Source organism: Frieseomelitta varia, unplaced genomic scaffold, assembly GCF_011392965.1.
Source record: "Frieseomelitta varia isolate USP_RPSP 00005682 unplaced genomic scaffold, Fvar_1.2 scaffold_816, whole genome shotgun sequence".
Taxonomy (NCBI): Eukaryota; Metazoa; Arthropoda; class Insecta; order Hymenoptera; family Apidae; genus Frieseomelitta; species Frieseomelitta varia.
In genome coordinates this window covers 90,638-115,303 of record NW_025110608.1, presented here as the reverse complement: position 1 = coordinate 115,303, position 24,666 = coordinate 90,638, and the positions used below count along the sequence as shown (strand labels likewise).

The following is a 24,666-nucleotide window of genomic DNA, read 5'->3' as shown; positions in this document are numbered from 1 at the left end:
AGAAAAGTAACGTTAACAACGAGCACAAATACCAACTACCTTACACGTAATTGTAGCCTTACTTGTGTACTTTAAATCAAAGATCTGATACGCTTAGATAGAATTCGAAGGTATAACGATATTGTTATTTTTAGTATACGCACGTACGCTTGAGAACTTATTAAATAAAACTGAATTAACATGGATTTAGTAACTTAATTGCAACGACGAAATTTTACAATTTAGAAGGAGCGTTAGAAAATTGTATTTTGTTGCCGAGATTTTGATATTCGCTGCGATACAAACTTTGCATGTAAGAATCTATTTATAAACTGAATACTAAGCTTTAAGATTAATCAACAGATCATAGGATTTCACAAGTCTGGACGAAAGAATTTGGTTTTAATAGAACTAAATCTTAATTTTGGAAATAAATAATTATTACCTTAAACTATACACATTTAATGCCTGTCCTTTGAATTAAAATTCTTAATCATTTGTAAAAATTGTAAAATAAAGGATTGCGTAAATCGAATCAAATTTTAAAGATCAATATACATTAAATTTGCTGAATGAATTTAAAAGAAATATACAATTTTTACTTTAAATCTAAATTACATAAATTTTCTTTATCCAAATTAATAAAAATTAATAATTAATTTTACATTCGTTACGTTAATGTTATTATTCGTTTTAAGAATGACGGAGATTGAAAATAATTACCAATAACAATTTCTAAAATCACTAGTAAGAAAACACAATAATTTAATTTGTGTATCTAGGGATTTTGTTTCTAAAGAGTAATATCCCATATCAGACATAACCTTTATACAGACCACTGAAACCGAAACGTCTTGACTAAAGATTCGTGCTCGATAATTCAATTACAATGGAACAATTTTTCAACAAAGTTGCTGAATTGATTAAATTTGATACCTGGGGTTGTTATCCGGAAGGATATGATCGTGCAAAACACGGTCCATATGATCCCTCCCGATATTACGGGAAACGTAAGTTATATCACTTTTTGTCGTTTTAATGTGCGAACGACTTAATAAAATATCGTTCATCTTTACAGCTGATACACCATTTAGCCAAGTAAAAATTCGTGATCTACCAGCATGGTTTGCCAGACGCGAGAAAGGGCTAAAACCATTCGCATCGCTAATTTCACGAGGTATTTTATTAAATAAAGTGGCCTTACCATGGCTTAAAAATTACATAACATCTTTGCTTTTTTGTATCCGACTATTAATGTCAATATCATTGAAAATATTGGAACAGAAATAATTTCTTTAATACTCACAATCAAGTGTAACTTATAATATAGAGCAAAAAATAAAAATTAATTTCTTTCCAGTTAAATTGTTACTCTACAATAATCTACATTTAGTTTCATTAAAATGTTAGAATTTAATCTAATTGTTATAAACTTGCAGCTCACTGGCGATGGCAATTAAAGTATATGCACCCTAAAAAAGGAACAGCAGCTCCACTGTGGCAACTTATTTTTGCTGGTATGACAGTTGGCTATGTCGCGAATTACATGCGTATCAGTAAGTTAATATATAATAAATTTGCATAATTAATTGTTACAAAATAATGAAAGAATATTATTTACATTGTATGTTTTCATTTCCAGGGGGTCATAGACATTATAAATATCATTAATATATTATTAAAAACGTCTTCAGTTGAAATAGAGTAATACTATAACATATATTAGTTAAAAATAATGTCAACTTGCAATGTTTGTAATGCAAAATAAATACTGTTTAAACATTTAACTATATATGTGTAATATATACAACATAATATTCTATTCTAGAACAGAATTTAACCTTGCATATCGTGATTTGTTTATGATTTGTTAACTGTTTCCATTATAATATTTATATTTTATCATTTAAAAATTTACATTTACATAAATTATTTTATAAAAATTATCCTATTTACAATGAATATTATTCAATTTTGAAAATAATCTTAATATGTTGTACGAATTATGAAATAATATAAATATTGAAATATAATATAAATAATCGTTGAAATAATATTTGCAAGTTATAATTATTTCTAGTACAATCTTATAATTATATAATTTTTTATTCTAATATAAATTTGAAATTTTACGAATTCGTAATAATATTCCAACGAATTTCCAACGTTCGAACAAAATATATCAATAAATCAAATTATATAGTTTATATATATTGTAATAATATGAAAAATAATAAATATGTACCTTGAATTTGCACGAAGTCTTCCTATTTCGATTCAAATTCTCGAAACTAATGAAATCACTTTCATCACTTTTAAAATTATAACGTATCGAAGTTTGAAAGATTTAGACAATATCACGTGGTCATTGTATGGCGCGAAATACGAAATTATATAATACTAAAAATTTTAATCATATCGCATATTTGAATAATTTTGCATTTAATATGCCAAAATGTTCAAAAGTGTTTTACATGCATGAAGCAGTTTTTAACTGCAATAATCATTCATGATTAAGGAATTTTTAACTGTGTTTTAGGAAAAACGTAAGTTTCTCGTGTTTTTAAATGCGTTTTTAAATGTGTTAATAGACATATTTCAATTGAAAAATGATGCATTTAGGAATATAAAATGTTGAATGAATCATAATATGTTAACGATATAAAATAAATAAATAAAAGATAAAATATAAATACAATTTAAATATAGAATTTTCGAAACAATGTGAAAAAAATATAAATTACCAAAAAATTCAATTATGCAAATATTTAATTGTATAATACTTTTAGAAGATAACCAAAAAGGTAATAAGAAAAATCAATAAATATATATTTAGTATTCTTGGATTGTAAAATAATTTTGCGATATGGATTACAAAATAATTTTGAAAAAAATTAATAAATATGTATACGCGGCATAATTTCGTCCTACGCACGAAGCGTGAAGAATGTGATCATTGCACGAAGACAACGTTGATTGGTTCATCGATCTACAAGATGTAAATAATCCACCAATGAGAGTAAAATTGGGGGACAAAACTCAGGTTCCCCAGCAATATGGCTGTCAGTATAAATTTGATGCTTGAACATGCGTTTCTCTCCGAAAAATTTGACAAGTAGTCTATCTATCTGTCGACTTTTTCGAAATATACGGCGTAATGTGATTTTTGGAAAATCAATACAGTGGGAAACGGCTATGCGGGTTAGCTAAAGGTTAGCAATAAAATAAGCTATATTTTAAAATCAGGTATGTTTAAGCGTTTGTTCGTTACTATTTATTTATATATCCATATTGTGTTTTTTTACAATATCTTTGAAAATATTATGTTCCGCTTTGTTTTCTTAATTAAAATTTATACCATTTTTTCCAAACTTTACATTATCTAAATCCCCGAACTTGTACACTGATTTAAAACGCATCCTCGCAGATGTCATCTATCATCTTTACTTCATTAATCTCACTACCACAAACTTTCATTCTTAAGCTTGACAATTGATTTTTCCAGTATGGATCAATTTCTTTTTTTCTATCAAATAAATAACAGATAATACACTGTTTTTACACTTCATTTTATTTTAGATAAATTCCATATATTAGCTATTAAATTTTGTAATATCTAATAATAAATATACGTTTAATAATTGCTTTGTCTATATTTCTAATGTGTTTCCTTTTTAAATATTTATCTTTTTTTTGTGAATATGTAATTCATTTTTAATGATAATTTATTCCTTATGTGTTTGTAGGTACACATATATATATATGTATATAAATATACTATTATTTTGATTTTAGGCATTTACAATTGTTCATTGAACATCACTTGTAAACATGACATCAAGGTAAAGCATTGACAATTATTATACTAAAATAAAATGTATAAAATAATACATTTACACTAATATATTTACATTTGTGTAAAAATAAACTGTTTATTCCATTATAATATAATATCAAACATTAATGTAACATTAATAAAATGTTATTCTTAAAATTTATGTGTATTTTATATAAAAAATATAATATAATGATTATATTTAATAAATATATTTAATACTATATATTTGTCTGATTAATATTTTTAAGTCTTATATTTATAATATCAATAAAATTCTATAACATACTATGTTAAATTCATCACTATATTTCTGTTTTATATAATAATAAAGAGATTGGAAATGACAAATGTGCATAAGAATATTAGCAAATAATCATATTTAACTATAGCTAACTTAATGACATGATTGCATATATCATAATGTATGGATTTCTATTAGGTTGGACCGATTATTTATACTATTGGAAACAGGGACAAATGCAGTAACTAAAAGAGCTGCGGCACAACAATTAGGAGAAGCACAGAGATTACACCCTCATGATTTACATCATTTATTAGCAAGAGTTTCTATCCTTTTAAAATCTCAACAATGGGATACCAGAGTTTCAGCTGCACATGCTATACAAGCTATACTTGCTCAAGTTCCTGCTTGGGATCCACAACCTATCAAAAAAGAAACACGTACAGGTAATTAATTTTATTTTCTGATATTATTTGTACACGATAAGTTTTGTTGTTAATATTAAAATTTTTGACCCGCAGAGGATGGAGAAACAAAAAGAGCAAATAATAAATTAAATTTGGAAGACTTTGATATGGAAAAGGTTTTAGCACGTAGTTTATATCTTACTGGATCAGAAGGCAGTGAATATGATTTAATTGCTGCTGATGGGGAGCAAATGCTACTTCCCAATCAAGAGGAAAAAATTGCTGCTAAATTGGGTCTTCATCCGCGATTAATGGGAGTTGATACATCAGAATTATTTACCGCTGAAGATCTTACTCCAGTAGTATTACCACCTACCTCAAATACACAGACTAAAGTATCTGTGAGTGAAACATTAAAACAACCTGGTGGGCTTAGTAGACGCGAAATGAATAGAGCTAGGCGTAAGGTAATACATAATTGAGTTACTAAAACGTGTTCTCGTTGGTACTAATATAATAAGATAATCTAAATGATGCTGATTTTTTGATAGGCACGACAATCTGTTTTAAAACAACGTTCACGGGAGCCTGATGATTATCGTAACAGCGAAGAATATCAGAACAATTCAAATGTTCAATCTCCTATCAATAGTACAGGCGAATCACTAAATAAAAAAATCAAATTAGAGGAAGTGATTTCGTCAGAGATCGGCGTTAATTACAGTACACAGACTGAATCAAACAACGGAGTACCAGATGGTACAGGTTGCTGGCCAGATTCTCTAATAGATTGGCCTCTGGAATCGTTTGTAGAAAGTCTCTGTCAAGATTTATTTAGTCAAAAATGGGAGATAAGGCATGGAGCAGCAACTGCTTTACGGGAACTCGTAAAACTTCATGGGAAAGGTATGAAAAATGTTGACACTAAAAAGTATAAAAATAATACAATATTAATTGAAATTTAATACAGGTGCAGGTAAATCAAGGGATCAAACTGCAGAGAAAATGGCAGAAAGTCATTATCGATGGCTTGTTGATACTGCTTTACGACTACTATGTGTTTTAGGATTAGATAGATTTGGAGATTTTGTTTCCGATCAAGTAGTTGCCCCGGTACGAGAGACGTGTGCTCAAGCACTAGGTTCTCTTTTGTTACTAGTGCCAAATCAAAACGATAATGAAAATAAAAATAGAGGAATTATAGGAATACTTTCAGTTATATTAAAATTGTTAGAGCATGATGAATGGGAAGCAAGACATGGTGCCCTACTTGCACTGAAATATTTACTCGCTGTACGAGATGATCTGTTAGACGATATACTACCGAGAGTAATTCCAGCCATTATGCAAGGCCTTTCTGACCCGGTCGATGATGTAGGCGCTGCTGCAGCAAGCGCGCTTATACCAGTGGCATCTGCTCTACCACGTTTATTAAAACCATCAGAACTAGAAGCAATTGTAATTCGCCTTTGGGAACTTTTACACGAACAAGATGATTTAGCAGCAGCATGTAATAGTTTTATGGGATTACTTGCTGCTATACTTTCGTTGTCTTCGGCGCGCACTTGTCTCACACCTCAGCCATTGTCGCAAGTAAAGTTTATTATAATGCTTATATTAATATAAGCTTATATTAATATATTTTTTGTTATTTAAATCTAATATTAATCTGATATGGTTCTAGGTTTTACCACGATTATGGCCATTCCTTAGTCATTCTAGTTCGAGTGTACGTAAAGCCACCTTACAGACATTACAAACGTTAACCGGAGACGACGGTGCTCCTAATGAGAATAAAAAAGAGCGATGGGGCGAAGGAGGCGGACTTGTATTGCAAGAAGCTCTCCGTCATGTTTTTCAACGAGTGTTAATAGAACACGTAGTTGCCATACAAGACGTAGCTGAACGTGTTTGGGAAAATCTAGTCGTACAAAGTGATCTCGAGCTTTTATTACATGCAGCATGTCCTCTTGTCAGCACGTGGCTCTGTCTTGCTATGCAACCGGAACACGTGCCATTTAATCCGAACTTACTAATGATAGTAAGCACTCCTAATAAAGGAGTTAAATGTAATCAAACTGTTGGTATTTGCGATGGACAAGCAGATGCTAGTAATAACGGAGGAAATAATACTGTTGGCGGAAATATAAAATCCATATCTGAATTGAAAGTTTATATCGGTGGAATCGAAACCGTAGCTCAAAACATAAGGAAATTAAACGTAGTTCAGGCTCGTTGTAGAGCGGGACGAATGTTAGGATTATTATCGCATTACGTAGTACAACCAGCACCGGGTGTTATTTACACACCGGATATACCTAGTCCTTCACTTTGTTACGCTAAAGTATTACTGGCACATCTTAATTCGCGTTCGGCATTACAACGCACCGTTGCAGGTTTGACGATGTCTCATTGGGCGACTGTAAATAACATAAAACCACCTGCAATACCAGATATTTTAAGGTATAAAATTAAATCTTCTTATCTTATATTTGTTTGATATAATATAATAATAATAATAATATGTGCTCAAAAGGAAGAAACTATTAGAGTGTTTGAACGAGTGTGTATACTATGATGAAATCGCCACATCTTTTACTCGCCTATTGCACGATAGTCGTGATTATGTTGCCACTCTCAAACATTATAAATTGCCTGTTCCTATCGAAACAAATGCATCGGGAGTGATGACCCTCGATCAAATTGCAAGTCTTGCAGGAAAACCGATTTCAAAACTTTGTGCCATGGGCAGTACGACGAACTCCGGAGGATCTAATGGAAACGTTAATAGCAATCCTAGCACGATTAAATTGAAACCAAAGTTGATCGAAAGTTTAGAAGAAAGGCGAAAAGCATTAGAAGTGGGGGCCGCTGATACAGCAGCCCAGCAGCTTTCGTACAATGTTATGTCAATGGCGGCACTCGCTGGCGCTGCAACAATGTTACATTGTCTTCCTTCATCTCCACAACCTCTTAATCCATTGGTAAAACCATTAATGGAAGCTATTAAACGTGAGGAAAACGAAGAATTACAAAAACTGGCTGCAAAGCATTTGTCCTATCTAGTTGATCTTTGCGTAGATAGAAATCCTTCTCCTAATGCAAAGGTTTGCATAGAAATATGATTAATGTAATTAGTACAAACAGCTGTTACCTTCTTTTTGAATAATTTAATTTAATTTAACGTCATAGATATCAACCAATTTATGTACATTCCTATGCTCGGATAGTGAATTCACACCTCGTGTGAATTGTAATACGGACACAGATCTGTTTGACGGGATTCTTACTTTAAACAATAGACAGAAACATGCTGAAAGAATAGCTTATAACCGGGGAGCCAACAGCGGACTTGGTGGAGGCAGAGGGCCTGGCCGACCTCCGACAACTGAAATTCCTTTAGAAGAGCTACTTGCTTGCGAAGAACCCGAAGCTAAAGCTGCTAGAACACGTCGTCGTGGAGCTACTTTGGCACTTACTGCTATAGGTTTGTAATACAAAGTCTAATCTGATATAAACCTATTATATAAATTTACAATATTGTAATTTTATAAAATAAAATTACAATATTGTTATATAAATTACTTTTGTAGCTACCCTGTTTGGTGCACAATTACCTACACGTTTGCCACATCTTTGGGATCTAATATTACCAAATATATTACGAGAAGAAGACAAAATTGATGGCCGTGAAAATACTCAAGAAGAAGTGAATCAATTAATTTTTGGTTTGCAAGTTTTAGAAGTTATGGCTCCTAGTCTTGATAAAGCTTTGTTGCCTCCTGCTTTAGAATGCCTCTCATGTTTATGTAAATTATTGGCTCATCCTTATAAAGCCATTAGGCACATGGCAGCCAGATGTATCGCTGTACTAGCTACATTAGATACGGAGAAGGTAATGCTTCAAGTTAATATAATCAATGTCAACTTAATGATTAAATCTTAATCTCAAAAAATTTTATTCCAGATAATACTACACGTAACACGCCGTGTAATACCACTTCTCGAAACAACCGGTGGAGAGAAAATATATTCAACAACTGTAACAGCACCAAATGAAGTTGATTCAATAAGACAAGGCGCAGCTGAATCGTTAACGTGTCTCGTCGAAAGTTTAGGAGTTCATATTGTTCCGTACGCTGTATTGTTTATGGTTCCTTTACTTGGACGTATGAGTGATCAGAATCAGGCTGTAAGATTAGCTTGTAGTGCCACGTTTGCAACACTCGTACAACTTTTACCTCTTGATCCTGGTGCGATTACAGATCCACCAGAATTAGTGTAAGTTTAAATTTTATTAACAAGCGTAAATTCAGTATATATGTTATAAATTTTTTAAATATTCTAGAGAAAAGAAAGCACAAGAGCGGCAGTTCTTAGAACAACTTTTGAACCCACGCAGTATCCCAGATACCGAAATAGTTATTCCAGTAGCTGCAGAATTGCGTTCGTATCAACGACAAGGCTTGAACTGGTTAAACTTCTTAAACCGTTATCGACTTCATGGAGTTCTATGTGATGACATGGGTCTTGGAAAAACGTTACAAACTCTTTGTATATTAGCGCTGGATCATCACCGTAACCCTCATGCTCCGCCAAGTTTAGTAGTCTGTCCACCAACTCTGACTGGTCACTGGGTGTATGAAGCAGAAAAGTTCTTCGAAACCAAAGATCTCTCGGTGTTACAATATGCTGGTACCCCACCGGAACGTGAAAGATTACGTCCAAAAGTTACTTATCACAGGCTCGTCGTTGCAAGTTATGACATAGTGCGTAAGGATATCGATTATTTCGAAACTCGACAATGGAACTACTGTGTGCTCGACGAAGGCCACGTTATCAAAAATGGAAAAACGAAAAGTGCGAAGGCAACTAAACGATTGCACGCGAATCACAGACTTATACTCTCGGGGACACCAGTACAAAATAACGTACTTGAACTATGGTCCTTGTTTGACTTTCTAATGCCAGGTTTCTTGGGTACTGAAAAACAATTTGCGGCAAAATATTCGCGTCCTATACTAGCCTGTAGAGAACCAAAAGCTGGCCCGAAAGAACAGGAAGCGGGGGCCTTGGCAATGGAAGCACTTCATAGACAAGTAATTTTTTTTTCTTTTTTTTTTTTTGCTATATACATTATGTTTTATTTTTGTATTTAAATAATTTATAAGTTTTTGTAATTTTGCATTGCACAGGTTTTGCCATTCTTACTTAGACGAAATAAGGAAGATGTCCTCCAAGATTTACCACCCAAAATTACGCAAGATTATTATTGTGATCTATCACCCTTACAACGTATGCTATATGAGGATTTCCGTACTCGACATTCTGCAAGTTTATTATCCAGTACATCGTGTACTTCAACTGGAAACGATGCACATGGTGGTCATGTTTTCGAAGCATTACGATATCTGCGTAATGTTTGCAATCATCCAAAATTAGTATTAAGTGAACGACATCCGTTATACACAACAGTTAGTGTCAACATAACAGTGTTAAAAATTTCTCATTTGTAATTTTTAAATTAACAATTGTTTTATTTCTAGGTATCCAATACGTTGAAGCAACAAAAGAGTACGTTAGCAGAGATAGAACACGGAGCCAAGTTACCTGCATTAAAACAGTTGTTATTAGATTGCGGCATAGGACAACCACAACAACAACAATGTCGTAATTCTGCAGCTCCTGGTACTACACCAGATAATCAACCACCGCAACAACAACAATTAGTGAGCCAACATCGAGCTCTAATTTTCTGTCAATTGAAAGCAATGTTAGATATCGTAGAAAAAGATCTTCTTCGTACACATCTACCAACTGTTACATATCTTCGTCTCGATGGAAGTATACCAGCAACGCAAAGGCATTCCGTAGTAGCACGTTTCAACGCAGACCCATCGATAGACGTGCTTCTGCTTACAACTCAAGTCGGTGGTCTTGGACTGAATTTAACTGGTGCAGACACTGTTATATTCGTGGAACATGATTGGAATCCTATGAAAGATCTTCAAGCAATGGATCGAGCACATCGTATTGGACAAAAGAAAGTAGTGAATGTGTATAGGTTAGTCACGAGATCAACAGTAGAAGAGAAGATTATGGGTCTGCAAAAATTCAAGCTTCTTACTGCAAATACTGTGATTTCACCGGAAAACGCGTCTCTAGAAACGATGGCTACCGATCAGGTAAAATACATGAAGTTAAATGTATCAATTTACATAGTTATAGCTATTTCAACAATAAAAATTTTTATAATAACAAAAATGTATTATGTATAATCTTATGATATTTTTATATTTCTTATTTTATAAAAGTTACCTCAAGCCCAAATAGTTATAACTATGCATATGTATACTTTTGAAATTATCAAAGAAATTTCAATTGATGATAAATTTGTAATAATTTTTTATAGTTACTAGATTTGTTTTCATTGGACAATGGCAAAGGGAAAAAATCAGAAATACAGGATGATGCTATGTCTAAAATTACTGGGTTGCCAGGCATTAGCCGCTCTGTTTTAGAAATCCTCCCTGAATTATGGGAACAACAACAATATGATGATGAATACGATTTCGACTCATTTCTATCTACTTTAAAGGCTGATAACCAGTGAGCTTATAATTTTCAGTATCATTGAATACATATTATGTAAATACATTAACACATATTTAAAAGTTGATTACATTAACATAATAACATAATTTGGACCTGAAAGAAAAACAGTAATTTTAATTTTATGGACTGAATATTCAATGAATATATAATGACAAATATTCAATGAATATATAAAAGAATATACATATTAGATACAGACAAAAAAAATAAAACAAGGATAAGAGAAACTCTGATAAGTAAGATTGCGGATAATATTAATTAAATACTACAAGTAAGCAAGTTTTGTTTATTTATAATAACTTATAAAAATGTCGATACAATTACAATTCCGTATTTGTACCAAACAACACCATAGTTCTTTATATTATACTAATCTCTTTCTTTATACCACTGTTTCTTTATACCACCACGACATTTCAATCAACAAAAATGGCAATGTTAATTGTCTTTTTTTTCCCCTTCTGTTCTAGCTGCTACCAAATACCATTTAATAGAAACCAACCTCCCAAACAAAATAATTCTCAGTATAGTTCCCAGTTATCACAATTTCATTACTGTTCACTTCATAGTTTCGATAAACATTGTGAATCCAAATTTCCAGCCGCGAATATATTATGAGGATCCAAATGTGCTTTCGCCGCTCTATAAAGGGACACTCCCACTTTTCCTACCGCATCCGCATAAAAGCAAGAACGTAATTTTCCTACACCATGATGATGAGATAGAGAGCCACCATTTGCAAGAATTTCCTGGCGGGCAATGTGTTCAATAGTCTCATAAGTATCTATCGGGTTCAGAAGGCTCTTGTAATTGAATGCCATATAAAAGTACACACAGCAACCGGCATCGTAAGTTTGCGTAATGCGACAAGAGATAAGATATCGTTCAATACCACGCGAATAACACTCTCTGATAACACGAGATTTCACATTTCTACACAACGACAGCGCACGATTCCAGGAAACAGACGTCTCGAATGACTCAGCTAATATATAGTACTCAAGACCGAGATCTCTGATATAGGCTATGACAAATGTTAAGAGATAACCTCGTTCACCATTCGTTTCCCCTGCTGGAACACCATTGTGTTTCTTCGCGATATTGTAAATCATTTGTTCCTGCGCTGCCACTTCCGTAGCCGAGCTACCTTCGAACAATAAAGTAGCGACACATATTTGGTCCCATTTGAAACGTTTTATCCTAGTGATGTAAGCTTGTTTTAATCCTTGCAAAATTAAACCACCCCAGCTGGGTTTTGGTCGTAACATTTGACCAAACTGGAATTGCTCATTGTCCATCAATCGTATACTAGTCGGCTGACATCGATTCTTAGCTACCTGTTCGTAAAAATGATACAACTTTTTTTATGACAAATAACTACAATATATTTAATGTTAATTTTCAAATATATTAGTTAATACTTTTTATGTAGTTAAGAACGTTCATCGAATCTTAGAAAAAAATTCAACAAAAAGAAGATTTGTACATATATAAGGCTATACTTATTAAGTTTGTAATTTAAATTATACAGTAGAACTTCTATCCAGAGATAGACCCGGATAATACAAATAAATCGATTTGATAATGTAAAACTTTACAAGTAACTGTATTCGAATATTCCTGGTACAAGAAGATTATTGTTTTTCCATTTCAGCGATACTTTATCTAGTTTTTTTCACAATAAAGAACAAAACATTTTCAAAAATCAAAACAGTGGCGACGCGATATCGCAATCGGCTGGTCATGATAAGTATATATTTCATAAACTTTTAAATGCCTCGGATAACACGAAGTTTCAGTTGAATAGATAACCGAGGTTCTACTGTATATTTGCAGCTACTGAATTAACGAAAATTCACCTCACGCATCGCTGACACACCAGCTTGGAAATTTGGGAAAACTATGCTACCGTATTTGACTACATTTGGCAATGGTCTAATTTTGATCACCACTTCCGTAACGACGCCCAATGTTCCTTCGCTACCAAGGATCACATGGTCGAAGTCAGGACCGCAGGAAGCTCTTGGTACTAATATACCCCTTTCCAATGTTATGTCCGGATCCTCCGTTCTGCCGGTGACCATTCTCACTCTTACAACTAGGTCTTCGATGTTCCCATATCGATTTTTTTTCATGCCGCTCGCCCTCGTTGCCACCCATCCACCTAAACTGTTCTTTCAAAGAAATACAGTCGATCATGCGGCTAGTAGTCTTGTCTTACAACTGTCGATGTAAATAACTATTTGACATACATTTTATCGTATATACCTGTACGTACGATAATAAAGATTTTATTCATAAAAATAGTAAAAGTAAAACTTAAGTGCTAAGCACTTCGTGATTTTCATTCTAAATTTTAGTTCTTTAAATGAAAGCAAAATAGTTCTTTTTCTTTTCACACTTCTCACGTAGAGACGCTAATTACGTGAAAATACAAACACATGTATATTTTACATTTAGTTCCATCGCGACCTTCGGTAGGTATTTTAGCCACCTTTCTAATGTACGCAATTAAATGCGATAAGATTAGCATTCAATAATTACACCAATAAGAGTTTATTTTAATCGAAAAAATTGAGGATAACTAGATATAAAAAATATTCATCACGTAATATCATATTAAATAGAATAACATTTTGCATCGAGGCAAGTCTACACTAATGTTTGTATTATAATCATAAATTAAAACGTTTAGACGTTCATTTTCTTCTATATACATTTTTTTCTTTTTTCTTAAATAAACAATAAAAAATCAAAAAATAAATTTTGTAACACATTAACTACGACGATTCCTGTTACGTATGAAACGTCGTAAAATTACACGTGTATGTATTCAAACAGTTAATATACTGAAACAATATTGGCGATCAAAAAAAACGGGTTTTTCTGTCTTAATATAGCATCGTGTACCTAGAAAATTCGTAAGAATCAGGTTCATGGCCAGATGTCAGACCTTGAAGTCGCAATTGTTTCTCCAGGTCCTGACCGATAATACCAGCCTCGCAACAGGCAATTAAGTTTTCTCTATCGATCCACAGTATTCTATTCATTTGCGATGTGTCCAACAATATTATCGTTCGTCGTTCATTCTTCGGGCAGGAGGCAGCACCGCTTACGCTTGTTCCACCACCGAATGGGATACAGACAGATCCATATCGAGCACACAATTTAATTATTTTTACGACGTCTTCGTGGCACTCTAGAAACACGCAGACACAAATATTTATTATATTCGACACTTTCATAATATAGAAAAAATTTCAGAAACATTAAATTCATTCAATTTCGAATAATTGAAAAGTCTTTGATAAATTTGAATAGTTTGAAAAAATAAAACGTCTACGAATTATTAAAAAAAATGCAGAGAAATGGAGGTAATTAATTTACAAATCTCGGAGGAGAGTGTTGACGAATTTGGAAATTCTTAAAGATCCGAAAAATTTGGAAGAATTTATAAGAAATTATAAAAAAATCTATTTACGATATAGAAAAATAGCTTCTTCGCATAAAACAAAGAAATCTTCAAATAAATTTATCTTTTGTTTTCCGACTCATAATGATGTAATTATTACGTAGACTCATGAATAAATGTATATGTGCGTAGGTATGTCGACGATTGATGCACCAGTGTAGAGAAGCTAAATTAGTCATAGTCTGGGAATATGTTCACTTGCAGGCATCTATTCTCATCGAAAGCAATCAAGTGGTTAAATGTCACAACATTTTAAAGCATAATACGAACAAATATAGTCACTGGACTATATATTCAATTACAGACATTCAGAGTCAAGATTAAAAGTAATAAAAGAAAAAAGAAAATTGTAGAATTCGTACTTTCATTATATTTTTGTATGCATATTAAGTTTTATACGACATGTACGGTTTAGTGCTCTTGAATTGCAATGCTTTTTAACTTCCTTATCGATTTCTTCTACATATCGATTAATATATACATATATACGTTCTTCGCATGTATATCCATACTCTACGTAGTAAATAAAAAATAAACTTTTTTCTCAACAATTCTTTTTAGACAAGTTTAGCAATCTACAGAAATGCAAAGTTCGATGGTGGTAAATTTGGATAATTAATAAAAAGATAGATGACTTCACATAATTAAAGAAATATTCAGAAGAAAAAATTAAACAAGTATATATTCATTCGTGCCATCTCGCATCCGTATATCCGTTTAATTTAATTCATTCGCACAATTCGCGGTAGAATAATGCAAAAATATGTTCGGGAAATTATAGGATGAAACTAAGTCAAGGTTCAAGAGTGTCGTAGTTCATCCACTATTCCTCTACAGTGTACTTAGCGAACGTCAGTTCCAAGTTTACCGCATACTTTCAAATGAAAGGAAAAAAGTTTCAATGATAAATCTCTGTTTAAAATGACGGAAGAGTTTAAACAAGGAACGTGCATTCAAACGAAGGCTCTATTTTAATTAAATATTATTTTAATCATTTTCATTTAAAAAAAGAATATAAGCTCGAACATACATTGTATTAACATGCGTTATAGATGCGTGCAAATTATAAAATTTGTAACAAATTAATTCGATTAATTACTCACTCGGCCAGAGAACTACATCCGGTATTCGATCGAACGATCCATGTTTAAGGAGATAAATTTCTCGAAGCGTGTGTCCGTGTGCCCTAATCAATCGATCTATACCCTTTAACGAATATTCGATATTTAACTCTTGAATCGCCTCCAATACTTCCGAAGAAATGATCGGTTCTGGTAGATCTGTCGGCATCGATTGAGACACATTCCTTTCGGTCGGGTCTATGCCAAACATGTTTATTACCCATTGTGTGAAATACGGAAGTTGCTTGTTGCCAATCGGATACCTGTAAATATTTCATTTATGAATGTTAACAATAAAAAATTAAACAGACATCAATATTAAATTCATTTTATATCGATTTCACTTAACAAGTAAACAGAGTGGGATAGAACATTCCCTGTTGGTATTACGAATATTACGTTAGTATGTATTTGTTTAGTCAACATATCTTATAGACTGAGCGTAAGTGACTTAGCTTAGTAGTTATTATCAATGATCTAACTAAAAAAAGATGAAATACAATAAAAATATCATTATATTTTATAATATTTCATGCAATTAATCATTTTAATCAATTTAGGAGTCATTTAGTTTTTGAAAATGAATAAAACACAATTAAATATCTTAAATGAAAGTCAACATGCTGATGAAGAGAAAAAAAATTATAAATTTTTTCAATATCACCTAAGAAAATATTTACGATTTTATTAATTCATCGTGTTACGTCGCAATAAATACTTGCGTAAAGATAAAGGAATATTTGAGATTCTAACACGTGAGTTTCTTTAGACTCATTAGAATCAATTTGCTGAACAAAAAATGGTAAACGAAACTGCACATTTCGAGATTTAAGCAAATACAGAATTTAGAATTTCTTAGATGCATATTCTTGACATTTACTTGGAAAAATAAATTTTCAAATATTATCTTAATGGATGTCTATATAATTTCAAAATCCATTTTTTATCCGCTACTATTCTGGCATATATTTATTTTTTCCGTATCTAAAAAAAAATTAATCGAAATCTAAAAAATATTGATGTAATATCGTTAAAAAGAGTTCGATCATTCGAATTTTGATAATTTATATAAAAAAACATGATTTATCTAAATTTCGTTTAATTTGTGGCATATACTGAAATTTATCAATATAAAAGAAATTAAAAAGTTTTAGTCTATTATTTGTCACTGATTATTGTTAGTAATTGGTATTTAAACCATACAATTTCAATTTTAGTTTAGCAACTGACCGTGATTTATCTCCTTCAAATAATCGGCTTATATCATAGATTAAATATTAATTAAATTAAGCGTAAAAAAAAAAGATTATTTATGTAAAGGATTATTTATATATATGTAAAAACATAAATTATACGTCAATTATAATATATTTATTGTTAGTAATAAAAGTAGTTTTCTGTTAAAATGATCTGGTTTCTTTTAAGTCATCAATTTTATGAGTGAAATAAGAATGAATTATAAAAGCAACATGCTTTAAACGATTATATTTTCCATATATTTTTGTTCTTTCCTTTTCAACCTAAACAATACATATCATATTTATTTCACGATAATCTTACGTTTAAATGAATCAAACAATAATATCAATTATATGTATTCCATTGTTGAATACAATTGTAGAATATAAAATTTACAAAATAAAATCGAGGTCATTTGCAAACTACGTATTGGTTTTAAAATTGTTTGCAACAGAAATTCGTTGAAATATCAATTATCTATGTAAGAATTAAATAGAAAAGTGTGTTTAAGCATATGAAAGAAGAGGTGTATTTAAGCAAATTAAAGTACTTAATTCTTTTATATTTACGTTGAAATTCTAATTTTCTATTCCTATCTAACGATGTTAAGTAGCTTAATCAGCTTATGTGATAAGCATAACTATTAGTTCATGTAAGCCTAAGTGTTCCTAATTATGGAATATAATCTTTAGCAATAGCAATAAAATTATTCTTTCTTTATGTGCAAATAAAAATTAAGTTATTCTAAAATGAATCGCAGAAAAAAGATTGAAGTTAATTAAAAAAAATGAATCGCAGAAAGAAGATTGAAGTTAATTAAAAAGAAACACGTAACGAATAAAAAAGTATAGTAAGAAGATATTATCATTCCATTTTGATAATAAAAAATGAAATATATGTAAAAAGCGAATTATTACGCAATGAAATTAAAATAATAAATTAACGAATTAAATAACAGATAAATATATATAAATAAATATATATTTATTTATTCACTAATTTATTATATATATATATTTAGTTATTACATTAACGTTAAAATATATGCAAATAATTTTTTTATGCAATTTTTTTTATGTATAAAGCCAGTATATTTATTTTTGAATAAATATTTATTATCTCCTAGAATACTAATAAAAAAGAGATTTAAATACTGATAAAAAAAACTTACTTGTCTCCAGTGAACTCGATGGTGTACTTTTGATTTATACGAAATTCCGAGTCTTTATATCCCCAACCATTCCACTTGAGCACCTTTTGCCTTTAAAAATCCAAGAAGATACGATTACTTGACATATATCGTTACCATTTGAATTTTTATCTTGAAAAAGATAAAACAGAGTGGAAAGGCGTATTTGTACACCCTTGGCGCGCGCGTTTCTCGCACCACGTGACTGATCCAGCAACCAATCGGTAGAAATAGCATTAGCCTCAGACAGTAAACACCCGGTAAATAAATCGGAATTCTTATCGGAAAAAAATTTCAGGTAAATAGCAAAAACAACAGAAAGAAACGAATCGTTAGAATGTTTTCGCCGTTTGTCACACGAACGAATCGCAATATTCGGGAGAACGATCGCGATTGTCATCAAAATAGAAAAAAAATATTATCGATCGATTTCTTTTCTCTTTCAAGCTCAAATAATATAAGGGGTGCTTTAGGTTCGCAACATCTGCCGATGAGTCAGCTAGTAGTTCGAGTCCGAGGCGTGGCTGTAAGTAATTTAACACGAATCACGCTCTCGCGAACGACACTTTATCGCGATACCGTCGCTTAGCATCCACATTGAAGTTTCTATGAATTATGACATAAATCAGAAATTGCCGGTGCAAGACTGACCTTTCCTTCGGCACGACACTCTGGAAACGAATCGGCCCATTCAAATTCTCCGGATCCTCGTTCGTGTCGTTTTTCGCATTAGTCGACATGTCTTTATTGACTGCGCCGCGAAGGGCCTAACCTTTCGATCCGCAGAACACGATCAGCAAAGAGTAGATGCCTGAGCGCGCGCTCTTCGCGGCACTGTGTTGACTATTGACACGCGCACCGGCAAACCAAATTTAAATCAATAGAGCCCCCGCCCTGTGACTACCCGCCTACCAACGGATCTCCTCGTGAAAGGAACCAATCACTTACACCCGATACATTCTCGCCGTAAATAACTAACGCTTTCCACCTACTAGCGGCAAAGCCAACACAGCACGTTCACAGTTCTTCTTCACACATGTTCTCTCCGATGCTGCTAAGTTTTACTAGATTGAGGGATTCCTTTCATGAAAGGGATTTCTTACGCATGCGCAATTAGACATTTCGTACGAGGGTTTCGCCGAAGCCGATCCTATGTTTGCTCGAGTGTTTTGTATGCAATCAACACAATTGCGTACAAGACGCGACACGAAATGATACGATGGTATTTAAAGCGTTTTAACGATTATGGACTTTAGAACCATTTACGAATCTTATTTCAAAGCTGTAGAGAATTGTTAATACAATTATATTCCTTCGACTACAGCAGCCTTCGAGACATACCAGCCGCACCATACGATAGAAATTCAGTCGCGAACTACATCGAGAACAGCGAAATTTTTCATTTGGCGTGCATTCCTGAGAAAGTATATTAAAATATTCTACTATATTAAACCAATATTATTTATTTATTCGCACTAAACGTTCGTCAAATATTTAACATTAACACTAAGCTTTTTCTAACAATCTAATAATCTAGCAAAGTGCGGTACAATTCGGAACATAAATAAATACATAATCTTACATCACATTTCTCGCATTTGTAATGTGTCTCACTTTTTCTGTCATGTTTTCTACACACTACACATTTGCGCCTTGCGTTTTTCCGAATTGCTGCATTGTTTATGTATGGAGAAAATGCCTTTGCATCAAACGAATTGATTACCAGTACTTTTACCTGAGTTGTATTTTAGTAAAATTTGTTTTATTAAATATAAATGAAATTTACTAAAAGATAAGTTTGTTTCAGTTACATAGTTATATAAAATAAATGTATTATACACAGCCAAATCAAATACATGAAAAAAGAATTTCTTGTACCATTTTAAACTTTTACAGGTAGAATTCAGAGTACATAAAATCTGGTCAACTTTGTCAACCACCCTCATTGTATTATTATAATCAATTATACATTGTGGTTTAATTATTTTTTCTTCTGTTGGGGTATTGAGACAATGATAGGTGGAAATCATCCACACTTCCTTTTCATCTATCCATTTCAACGCTAATACATTTTTTGTTGAACGAAATACGTATTCTCCTTTCTTTATTTTTTTATTCAATTCCGGTATATCCAACCTGTCTTTTTTTACCATTCCATATGCATTGGTTAAGTTTTTATGTAACTCTAGGAATAAACTGGGACTGCTGTACCAATCATCAGTCACGAGTGTGTGACCTTTTCCAAGATATGGTTCAAGAAGTGTCATTATTATCTGTCCAGACTTTCCTATTGATTTTGATCGTATATCTTCAGACATTATCATATCTGCCTTGGAATATACAATTAAATCTTGAATATAGCCTGTCTTGCTATCACACAAGACAAAGGATTTGATCCCAAACTTGCTTTTCTTTGTCAGTATATATTGTTTGAAATAACATCTTCCTTTGAACAATAACAAACTATCATCTATACATAATTTTTCATATGGATAAAATGCAGTTTTAAAGGATGTTTTTAATTTTTCAAGAATATGGTGTATTTTCATAATTGGATCATAATTTTCAATGTTGTTATCACAAAAATGCAGGATTTTTAGTAATAATGTATATCGATCTCTTGATATTATTTCTTCAAACAACTCTGTTTTTGTCAGCTTATCCTTACTCCAATATTCTGATAAAGATGTCTTATGCATTCGTGCCACTAACATGGTAACTGCCAAAAAATTATACATTTCGGGAGCAGTAGTTACATCGTCTTTTGTACCATTTTCATAATATTTGTTACTTTGTTCGACAATGAATTCTACAAGTTCTTCTGAAAAGAATATTTGAAAAATATCGAGAATAGATGATTGCTTGTTTACACTTGCTTTGATTCCACTATTCTTGTCATCAAATTCGTGAATTACAGGTTGAAAATCTCTCTGTATCCAGGATAATTTATTTTTTGTTTCCTTTACTGTAGCTTCTGAATCAGAACATGAATCTGAATCATCTGTTGTGTCATATTTGTCTGTATTTTTTCTGATCATTTTATTATTACAATTTTTCATTTTAAGGATATAAAAAAATAACTGTAAAATAAATATATTTAAATAATATATGATTAACGAAATATGTAATTGTTAAATAAGTCATTCACATACGTCTGATTCAAATGAGATTTGTTGGAATTATGGTCCATAAAATTTTCCGTGCACCTATAAGCACCTACAGTATACGCTTTACTACAGCGCCCACAAGTACAAAGTGCCTTTAGGCACAAACTGCAGTCAAAGGGTTAAATTATAACCTGAATAATAGTGTTATGCAGCGTTCTGTCGGACACTTCAACTTGTCTGTTGATCATCTTCATAGTAATACTTTATCTTAACAGGTTATACTTTAATAATGCGTCAAATGAGTGAAAACAAACGATAGTCACACTACGATTATCCCAAATGCCATTGATAAATGTAAAAAAAACTTTAAACACTAAATTCCATTTGGTGTATATTTTTCTCTGCTGAGAATAAAAATTCAAACAATTTTCTTCCATTTTTATTGTAAGAATATTGACAAAATAAAATATAAATTATTTGTTTTAAACTATCACTAATTTAGAGGCAACTTTTTTGCTTTTCACTACACAGTATATCTTATATTTGCAATGCACGTTTTATCTTTCAAAATTTTAATATTTCTGACATTTTTATGAACTAAGTAACCAATGTATACGATAATGCTTTAAAAACCATTACTTTATACATATATTACATTTGTTTTTTAGTATGTATCTCCTATGTGTATTACGGAGTCACGCGAGACTGTTTAGATCTACGAATGTTCACCTGATAATTCTTTCGAATAAAACGTTGAATTAAAGGAAACCTGCTTTTTTAATATATACTACCATAATTACTATTTATAGTAATTATTTATAATATTTTTTATCCTTTGAAAAAACTAAAATATTGTACAACGTAAATTACCTAACCTGTAAATAATCTATATTCATGGCGCCACATATAAAAATGCAACCACAGTTACTCAATGTAAATAGAACACCTAGTCAACCGAAGAAACGCAAAAAGATTACTCTTGTATTTGATGAAAACAAGAGGCGGTAATTATATCAATTTGAATTACGGATTAAATAACTTACAAATCATATATAAATTTTATACTTTCAAATACAGAGAATTTCTGACAGGATTTCGAAAAAGAAAATTACAAAGAAAACAAAAAGCTAAGGAAGAACTGCAACAACAATTAAAAGAAGAACGGAAAAGAATTAAGCACGAGGAAAGTATTTATATATGTATAATATTAATTTTATGTGATGCAATAATAAAATATTACTTTTTACAGACGCGGGAACGTTATAAAAAGTTGCTATCAAATCGCGATATTCCTGAAATTCAACAGTTATTATCTCAACAAGAATATGAAACAGAAGGACATACTATTAGCATTTTAGAATTAAATACTGCAGATCTGGCAGAAAAGAATACTTTAATTGGTGAAAATAAAGATATTAATGAAGTGAAAAGTGATGAGGAAGAAGAAAGTGATGGGAATTCCAAAAATGATGAAGAAATTGTAGGAATGGCTTTAAATGAAAATAAACAGCCTACAAATTTAAAAGAAAATTCAAAAGAAAAGCAAATTGAAAATAGAAAAGATTTAAAGAAAGTAATGAAGAGAGCTGCACTGAAACAAGTGAAAAAGAGTAAAGCATTTCAACAGAAACAAAAAATGGAACGTCAAAAGAGTAAGAAAGAAAGTATAAGAAAACGTCGAAGAGTTGAAAAAGCTAAGAAACGTAGCGGAAAATTAAAAAAAAAGTCAGGTCATTAAATTATTTTAAAGTTTCTTTCTTAAATATTCTAAATAAATACAGTATGTAATAAATACTTTTATAATATTATGTCTTTTTTTTCGTACCACCCTTTGTACTTGATGGACATATATTTTTATTTAAGCATTCATCACATTTAGGAAATCTTGGCAAACAGATTTCTTGTCCAAATCCAACGAGTAAATAGTTTACCTGGCTCCATAGATTTTTTGGGAGCCATTCTTCCACTGCAATTCTTGTGTCTTCCGGTGTTTTAGTTAGCTTTTTCACCCATCCCAATCTATTACAAATACGATGTACATGTGTGTCTACTCCAATGCCAGAAACTTCACCCCATGCTATTTGCATGCATAAATGTCCCATTTTTGGTCCCACACCTGGTAACTGACATAATTCTTTCAAAGTTCTAGGAATATCACCATCATATTTTTCAATTAAAATTTTTGACGTTTTCTTAATATATTCTACTTTTCTCTGAAAAGTAAAACTTTTATTCTAATTTGACATACTGTTTAAATAATTCTTTATCTTTTCAGGAAAGACAAAAGAAAAGAAAAAAACTATTTTTAAGTGATTTTACATTATTTTGATATATCTTATATTATATTATATTATATTATTTAACAAAAGAAAAGAAAGAAACCTTTTTTTAGTGATTTTACAATATCTTGATATATCTTATATTAATTACTGGAACATAATTTATACCTTCCAAAATCCAACTGGATATATAAGTTTTCCAAGAGTATCATCAGGTGTACCTACTATTAGCTCTGGAGCACAACCATAAGTAATTAATCTTTGCATAGCAGCATGAGTAACTTGGTCCTTAGTCTGACTACTGAGCATCAATGCAATCAATGATTGATACCTAGTAATTTTGGCAGTGGCTTTTGGATCCGTACATTTGTGACAACCCATTTCATCTACAGGTGCTGTTTTGTGTTTTCTCATTTCCTTAACATTTTCTAAAACAGTTTCCCAATTCGGTGGCATCCATTTGTTTTCTTTGTTTATCTCTATCTTCGCAGTCCCATTCTGTGGATCGATATCTTGAGCTTCCTTATTTTTTGAATCAATTATATCCTTCATTTCTTCACATTTTACTTTCACCGATTTACGTTGTTTTTTCGCGATTCCATGTTCTAAATCTTCAACTTTAATTTTCGTACTTTCAGAGTTTGTTGGATTCTTTGTTTCATCATACTCTATTTTTACGGGTGCACGCTTTTTCTTTGCAACTATTTTTGGCGAAGTATCTTTATTATTGAAATACTTTGATGTTGTAGAAATATCTTTAATGTCAGTCTTATTTCCTGATCGTAAGGATCTTGGTGTTGTAAGGTCATCAAACTTTAACTTTTTATTCATCTTATAAAGGTAATTTTGTAATAACGTACATGTCAATACTTTGCTTGATATAAAAAGAATATCATGTCGGCGACCGACAATGTAATTCGAAGATAACATAACCTTTCGCGTTTACAGTTTGAACTAATAATTTAAATTTCTGCGCATGCGTGACAATACAAAAAATTGGCAATCTATAAGCATGAATACGCATATAATATACATATATAATTAAGCAATTAATTATGTATATTAACTAACTACATTAAATCAAATACTTTGATAAAACCGCTATATTTTGAATATATGAAAATAATATGTTGTAAATTGAAGTCAACATTTTATTTTCAAAAAGTTGTACATGCCAAG

At 31.5% G+C, this 24,666-nt stretch overlaps 6 protein-coding genes across 10 annotated transcripts; 3 read left to right on the top strand and 3 right to left on the bottom strand.

Annotated features, from left to right (window-relative positions):
- Nucleotides 1–755: 755 nt before the first annotated feature.
- On the top strand, nt 756–1,766 carry LOC122536254 (putative ATP synthase subunit f, mitochondrial). Its single transcript, XM_043668463.1, has 4 exons — nt 756–989; nt 1,058–1,156; nt 1,419–1,535; nt 1,622–1,766. The coding sequence occupies exons 1-4, from the start codon at nt 869–871 to the stop codon at nt 1,648–1,650; spliced, it is 366 nt and encodes a 121-aa protein (XP_043524398.1). The 5' UTR covers nt 756–868; the 3' UTR covers nt 1,651–1,766.
- A 1,249-nt stretch (nt 1,767–3,015) lies between these two features.
- On the top strand, nt 3,016–11,163 carry LOC122536252 (TATA-binding protein-associated factor 172). The gene is made up of 15 exons (XM_043668460.1): nt 3,016–3,225; nt 3,775–3,821; nt 4,257–4,504; nt 4,580–4,932; nt 5,017–5,371; nt 5,436–6,058; nt 6,150–6,928; nt 7,002–7,572; nt 7,658–7,952; nt 8,059–8,360; nt 8,433–8,746; nt 8,814–9,564; nt 9,661–9,939; nt 10,012–10,650; nt 10,878–11,163. The coding sequence occupies exons 2-15, from the start codon at nt 3,811–3,813 to the stop codon at nt 11,076–11,078; spliced, it is 5,721 nt and encodes a 1,906-aa protein (XP_043524395.1). The 5' UTR covers nt 3,016–3,225; nt 3,775–3,810; the 3' UTR covers nt 11,079–11,163.
- Nucleotides 11,164–11,352: 189 nt separating this feature from the next.
- LOC122536246 (alkyldihydroxyacetonephosphate synthase) lies at nt 11,353–19,059 on the bottom strand. 2 transcript variants are annotated; one of them, XR_006308361.1, is made up of 7 exons: nt 18,753–19,059; nt 18,084–18,173; nt 15,656–15,936; nt 13,991–14,279; nt 12,940–13,249; nt 11,451–12,417; nt 11,353–11,379 (listed from the first exon to the last, which is right to left on the bottom strand). XR_006308361.1 is itself a non-coding variant. In XM_043668450.1 (6 exons), the coding sequence occupies exons 1-6, from the start codon at nt 18,839–18,841 to the stop codon at nt 11,644–11,646; spliced, it is 1,833 nt and encodes a 610-aa protein (XP_043524385.1). In that variant the 5' UTR covers nt 18,842–19,059; the 3' UTR covers nt 11,353–11,643. The 2 variants fall into 2 exon arrangements, 1 of the variants encoding a protein (XP_043524385.1); XM_043668450.1 differs by having other exon boundaries at nt 11,353–12,417.
- Nucleotides 19,060–19,082: 23 nt separating this feature from the next.
- Nucleotides 19,083–23,002, top strand: LOC122536250 (nucleolar protein 12). 3 transcript variants are annotated; one of them, XM_043668455.1, is made up of 4 exons: nt 19,083–19,323; nt 21,877–22,212; nt 22,286–22,391; nt 22,458–23,002. In XM_043668455.1, the coding sequence occupies exons 2-4, from the start codon at nt 22,103–22,105 to the stop codon at nt 22,944–22,946; spliced, it is 705 nt and encodes a 234-aa protein (XP_043524390.1). In that variant the 5' UTR covers nt 19,083–19,323; nt 21,877–22,102; the 3' UTR covers nt 22,947–23,002. The 3 variants fall into 3 exon arrangements, with proteins under 3 accessions (XP_043524390.1, XP_043524391.1, XP_043524389.1); XM_043668456.1 differs by lacking the exon at nt 19,083–19,323 and adding an exon at nt 21,612–21,652; XM_043668454.1 differs by lacking the exon at nt 19,083–19,323 and having other exon boundaries at nt 21,672–22,212; nt 22,286–22,387; nt 22,454–23,002.
- LOC122536247 (piggyBac transposable element-derived protein 4-like) lies at nt 19,696–21,607 on the bottom strand. The gene is made up of 2 exons (XM_043668451.1): nt 21,254–21,607; nt 19,696–21,181 (listed from the first exon to the last, which is right to left on the bottom strand). The coding sequence occupies exon 2, from the start codon at nt 21,158–21,160 to the stop codon at nt 19,808–19,810; it is 1,353 nt and encodes a 450-aa protein (XP_043524386.1). The 5' UTR covers nt 21,161–21,181; nt 21,254–21,607; the 3' UTR covers nt 19,696–19,807.
- An 11-nt stretch (nt 23,003–23,013) lies between the features above and the next one.
- LOC122536248 (endonuclease III-like protein 1) lies at nt 23,014–24,575 on the bottom strand. Of its 2 annotated transcripts, none has more exons than XM_043668453.1 (2): nt 23,656–24,575; nt 23,014–23,331 (listed from the first exon to the last, which is right to left on the bottom strand). In XM_043668453.1, the coding sequence occupies exons 1-2, from the start codon at nt 24,415–24,417 to the stop codon at nt 23,014–23,016; spliced, it is 1,080 nt and encodes a 359-aa protein (XP_043524388.1). In that variant the 5' UTR covers nt 24,418–24,575. The 2 variants fall into 2 exon arrangements, with proteins under 2 accessions (XP_043524388.1, XP_043524387.1); XM_043668452.1 differs by having other exon boundaries at nt 23,014–23,421; nt 23,656–24,569.
- Nucleotides 24,576–24,666: the final 91 nt, after the last annotated feature.

What these genes read in the sequence shown, in the direction of transcription:
- LOC122536250 (XM_043668455.1), top strand. Translation starts at nt 22,103, where the DNA reads ATGGCGCCACATATAAAAATGCAACCACAGTTACTCAATGTAAATAGA. An exon ending in TTTGATGAAAACAAGAGGCG is followed by an intron (nt 22,213 to 22,285) that starts GTAATTATATCA and finishes TTTCAAATACAG; the next exon opens with AGAATTTCTGACAGGATTTC. An exon ending in GGAAAAGAATTAAGCACGAG is followed by an intron (nt 22,392 to 22,457) that starts GAAAGTATTTAT and finishes TACTTTTTACAG; the next exon opens with ACGCGGGAACGTTATAAAAA.
- LOC122536252 (XM_043668460.1), top strand. An exon ending in TTTGGCACTTACTGCTATAG is followed by an intron (nt 7,953 to 8,058) that starts GTTTGTAATACA and finishes TTACTTTTGTAG; the next exon opens with CTACCCTGTTTGGTGCACAA. An exon ending in CTACATTAGATACGGAGAAG is followed by an intron (nt 8,361 to 8,432) that starts GTAATGCTTCAA and finishes ATTTTATTCCAG; the next exon opens with ATAATACTACACGTAACACG.
- LOC122536246 (XM_043668450.1), bottom strand. Translation starts at nt 18,841, where the DNA reads ATGTCGACTAATGCGAAAAACGACACGAACGAGGATCCGGAGAATTTG. An exon ending in GGATGTAGTTCTCTGGCCGA is followed by an intron (nt 14,280 to 15,655) that starts GTGAGTAATTAA and finishes GCGTGTTTCTAG; the next exon opens with AGTGCCACGAAGACGTCGTA. An exon ending in GTGTGTCAGCGATGCGTGAG is followed by an intron (nt 12,418 to 12,939) that starts GTGAATTTTCGT and finishes TTTTACGAACAG; the next exon opens with GTAGCTAAGAATCGATGTCA.
- LOC122536254 (XM_043668463.1), top strand. Translation starts at nt 869, where the DNA reads ATGGAACAATTTTTCAACAAAGTTGCTGAATTGATTAAATTTGATACC. An exon ending in CGCATCGCTAATTTCACGAG is followed by an intron (nt 1,157 to 1,418) that starts GTATTTTATTAA and finishes ATAAACTTGCAG; the next exon opens with CTCACTGGCGATGGCAATTA. An exon ending in CGCGAATTACATGCGTATCA is followed by an intron (nt 1,536 to 1,621) that starts GTAAGTTAATAT and finishes TTTCATTTCCAG; the next exon opens with GGGGTCATAGACATTATAAA.
- LOC122536248 (XM_043668452.1), bottom strand. Translation starts at nt 24,417, where the DNA reads ATGTTATCTTCGAATTACATTGTCGGTCGCCGACATGATATTCTTTTT. An exon ending in ATCCAGTTGGATTTTGGAAG is followed by an intron (nt 23,422 to 23,655) that starts GTATAAATTATG and finishes TTTACTTTTCAG; the next exon opens with AGAAAAGTAGAATATATTAA.
- LOC122536247 (XM_043668451.1), bottom strand. Translation starts at nt 21,160, where the DNA reads ATGAAAAATTGTAATAATAAAATGATCAGAAAAAATACAGACAAATAT.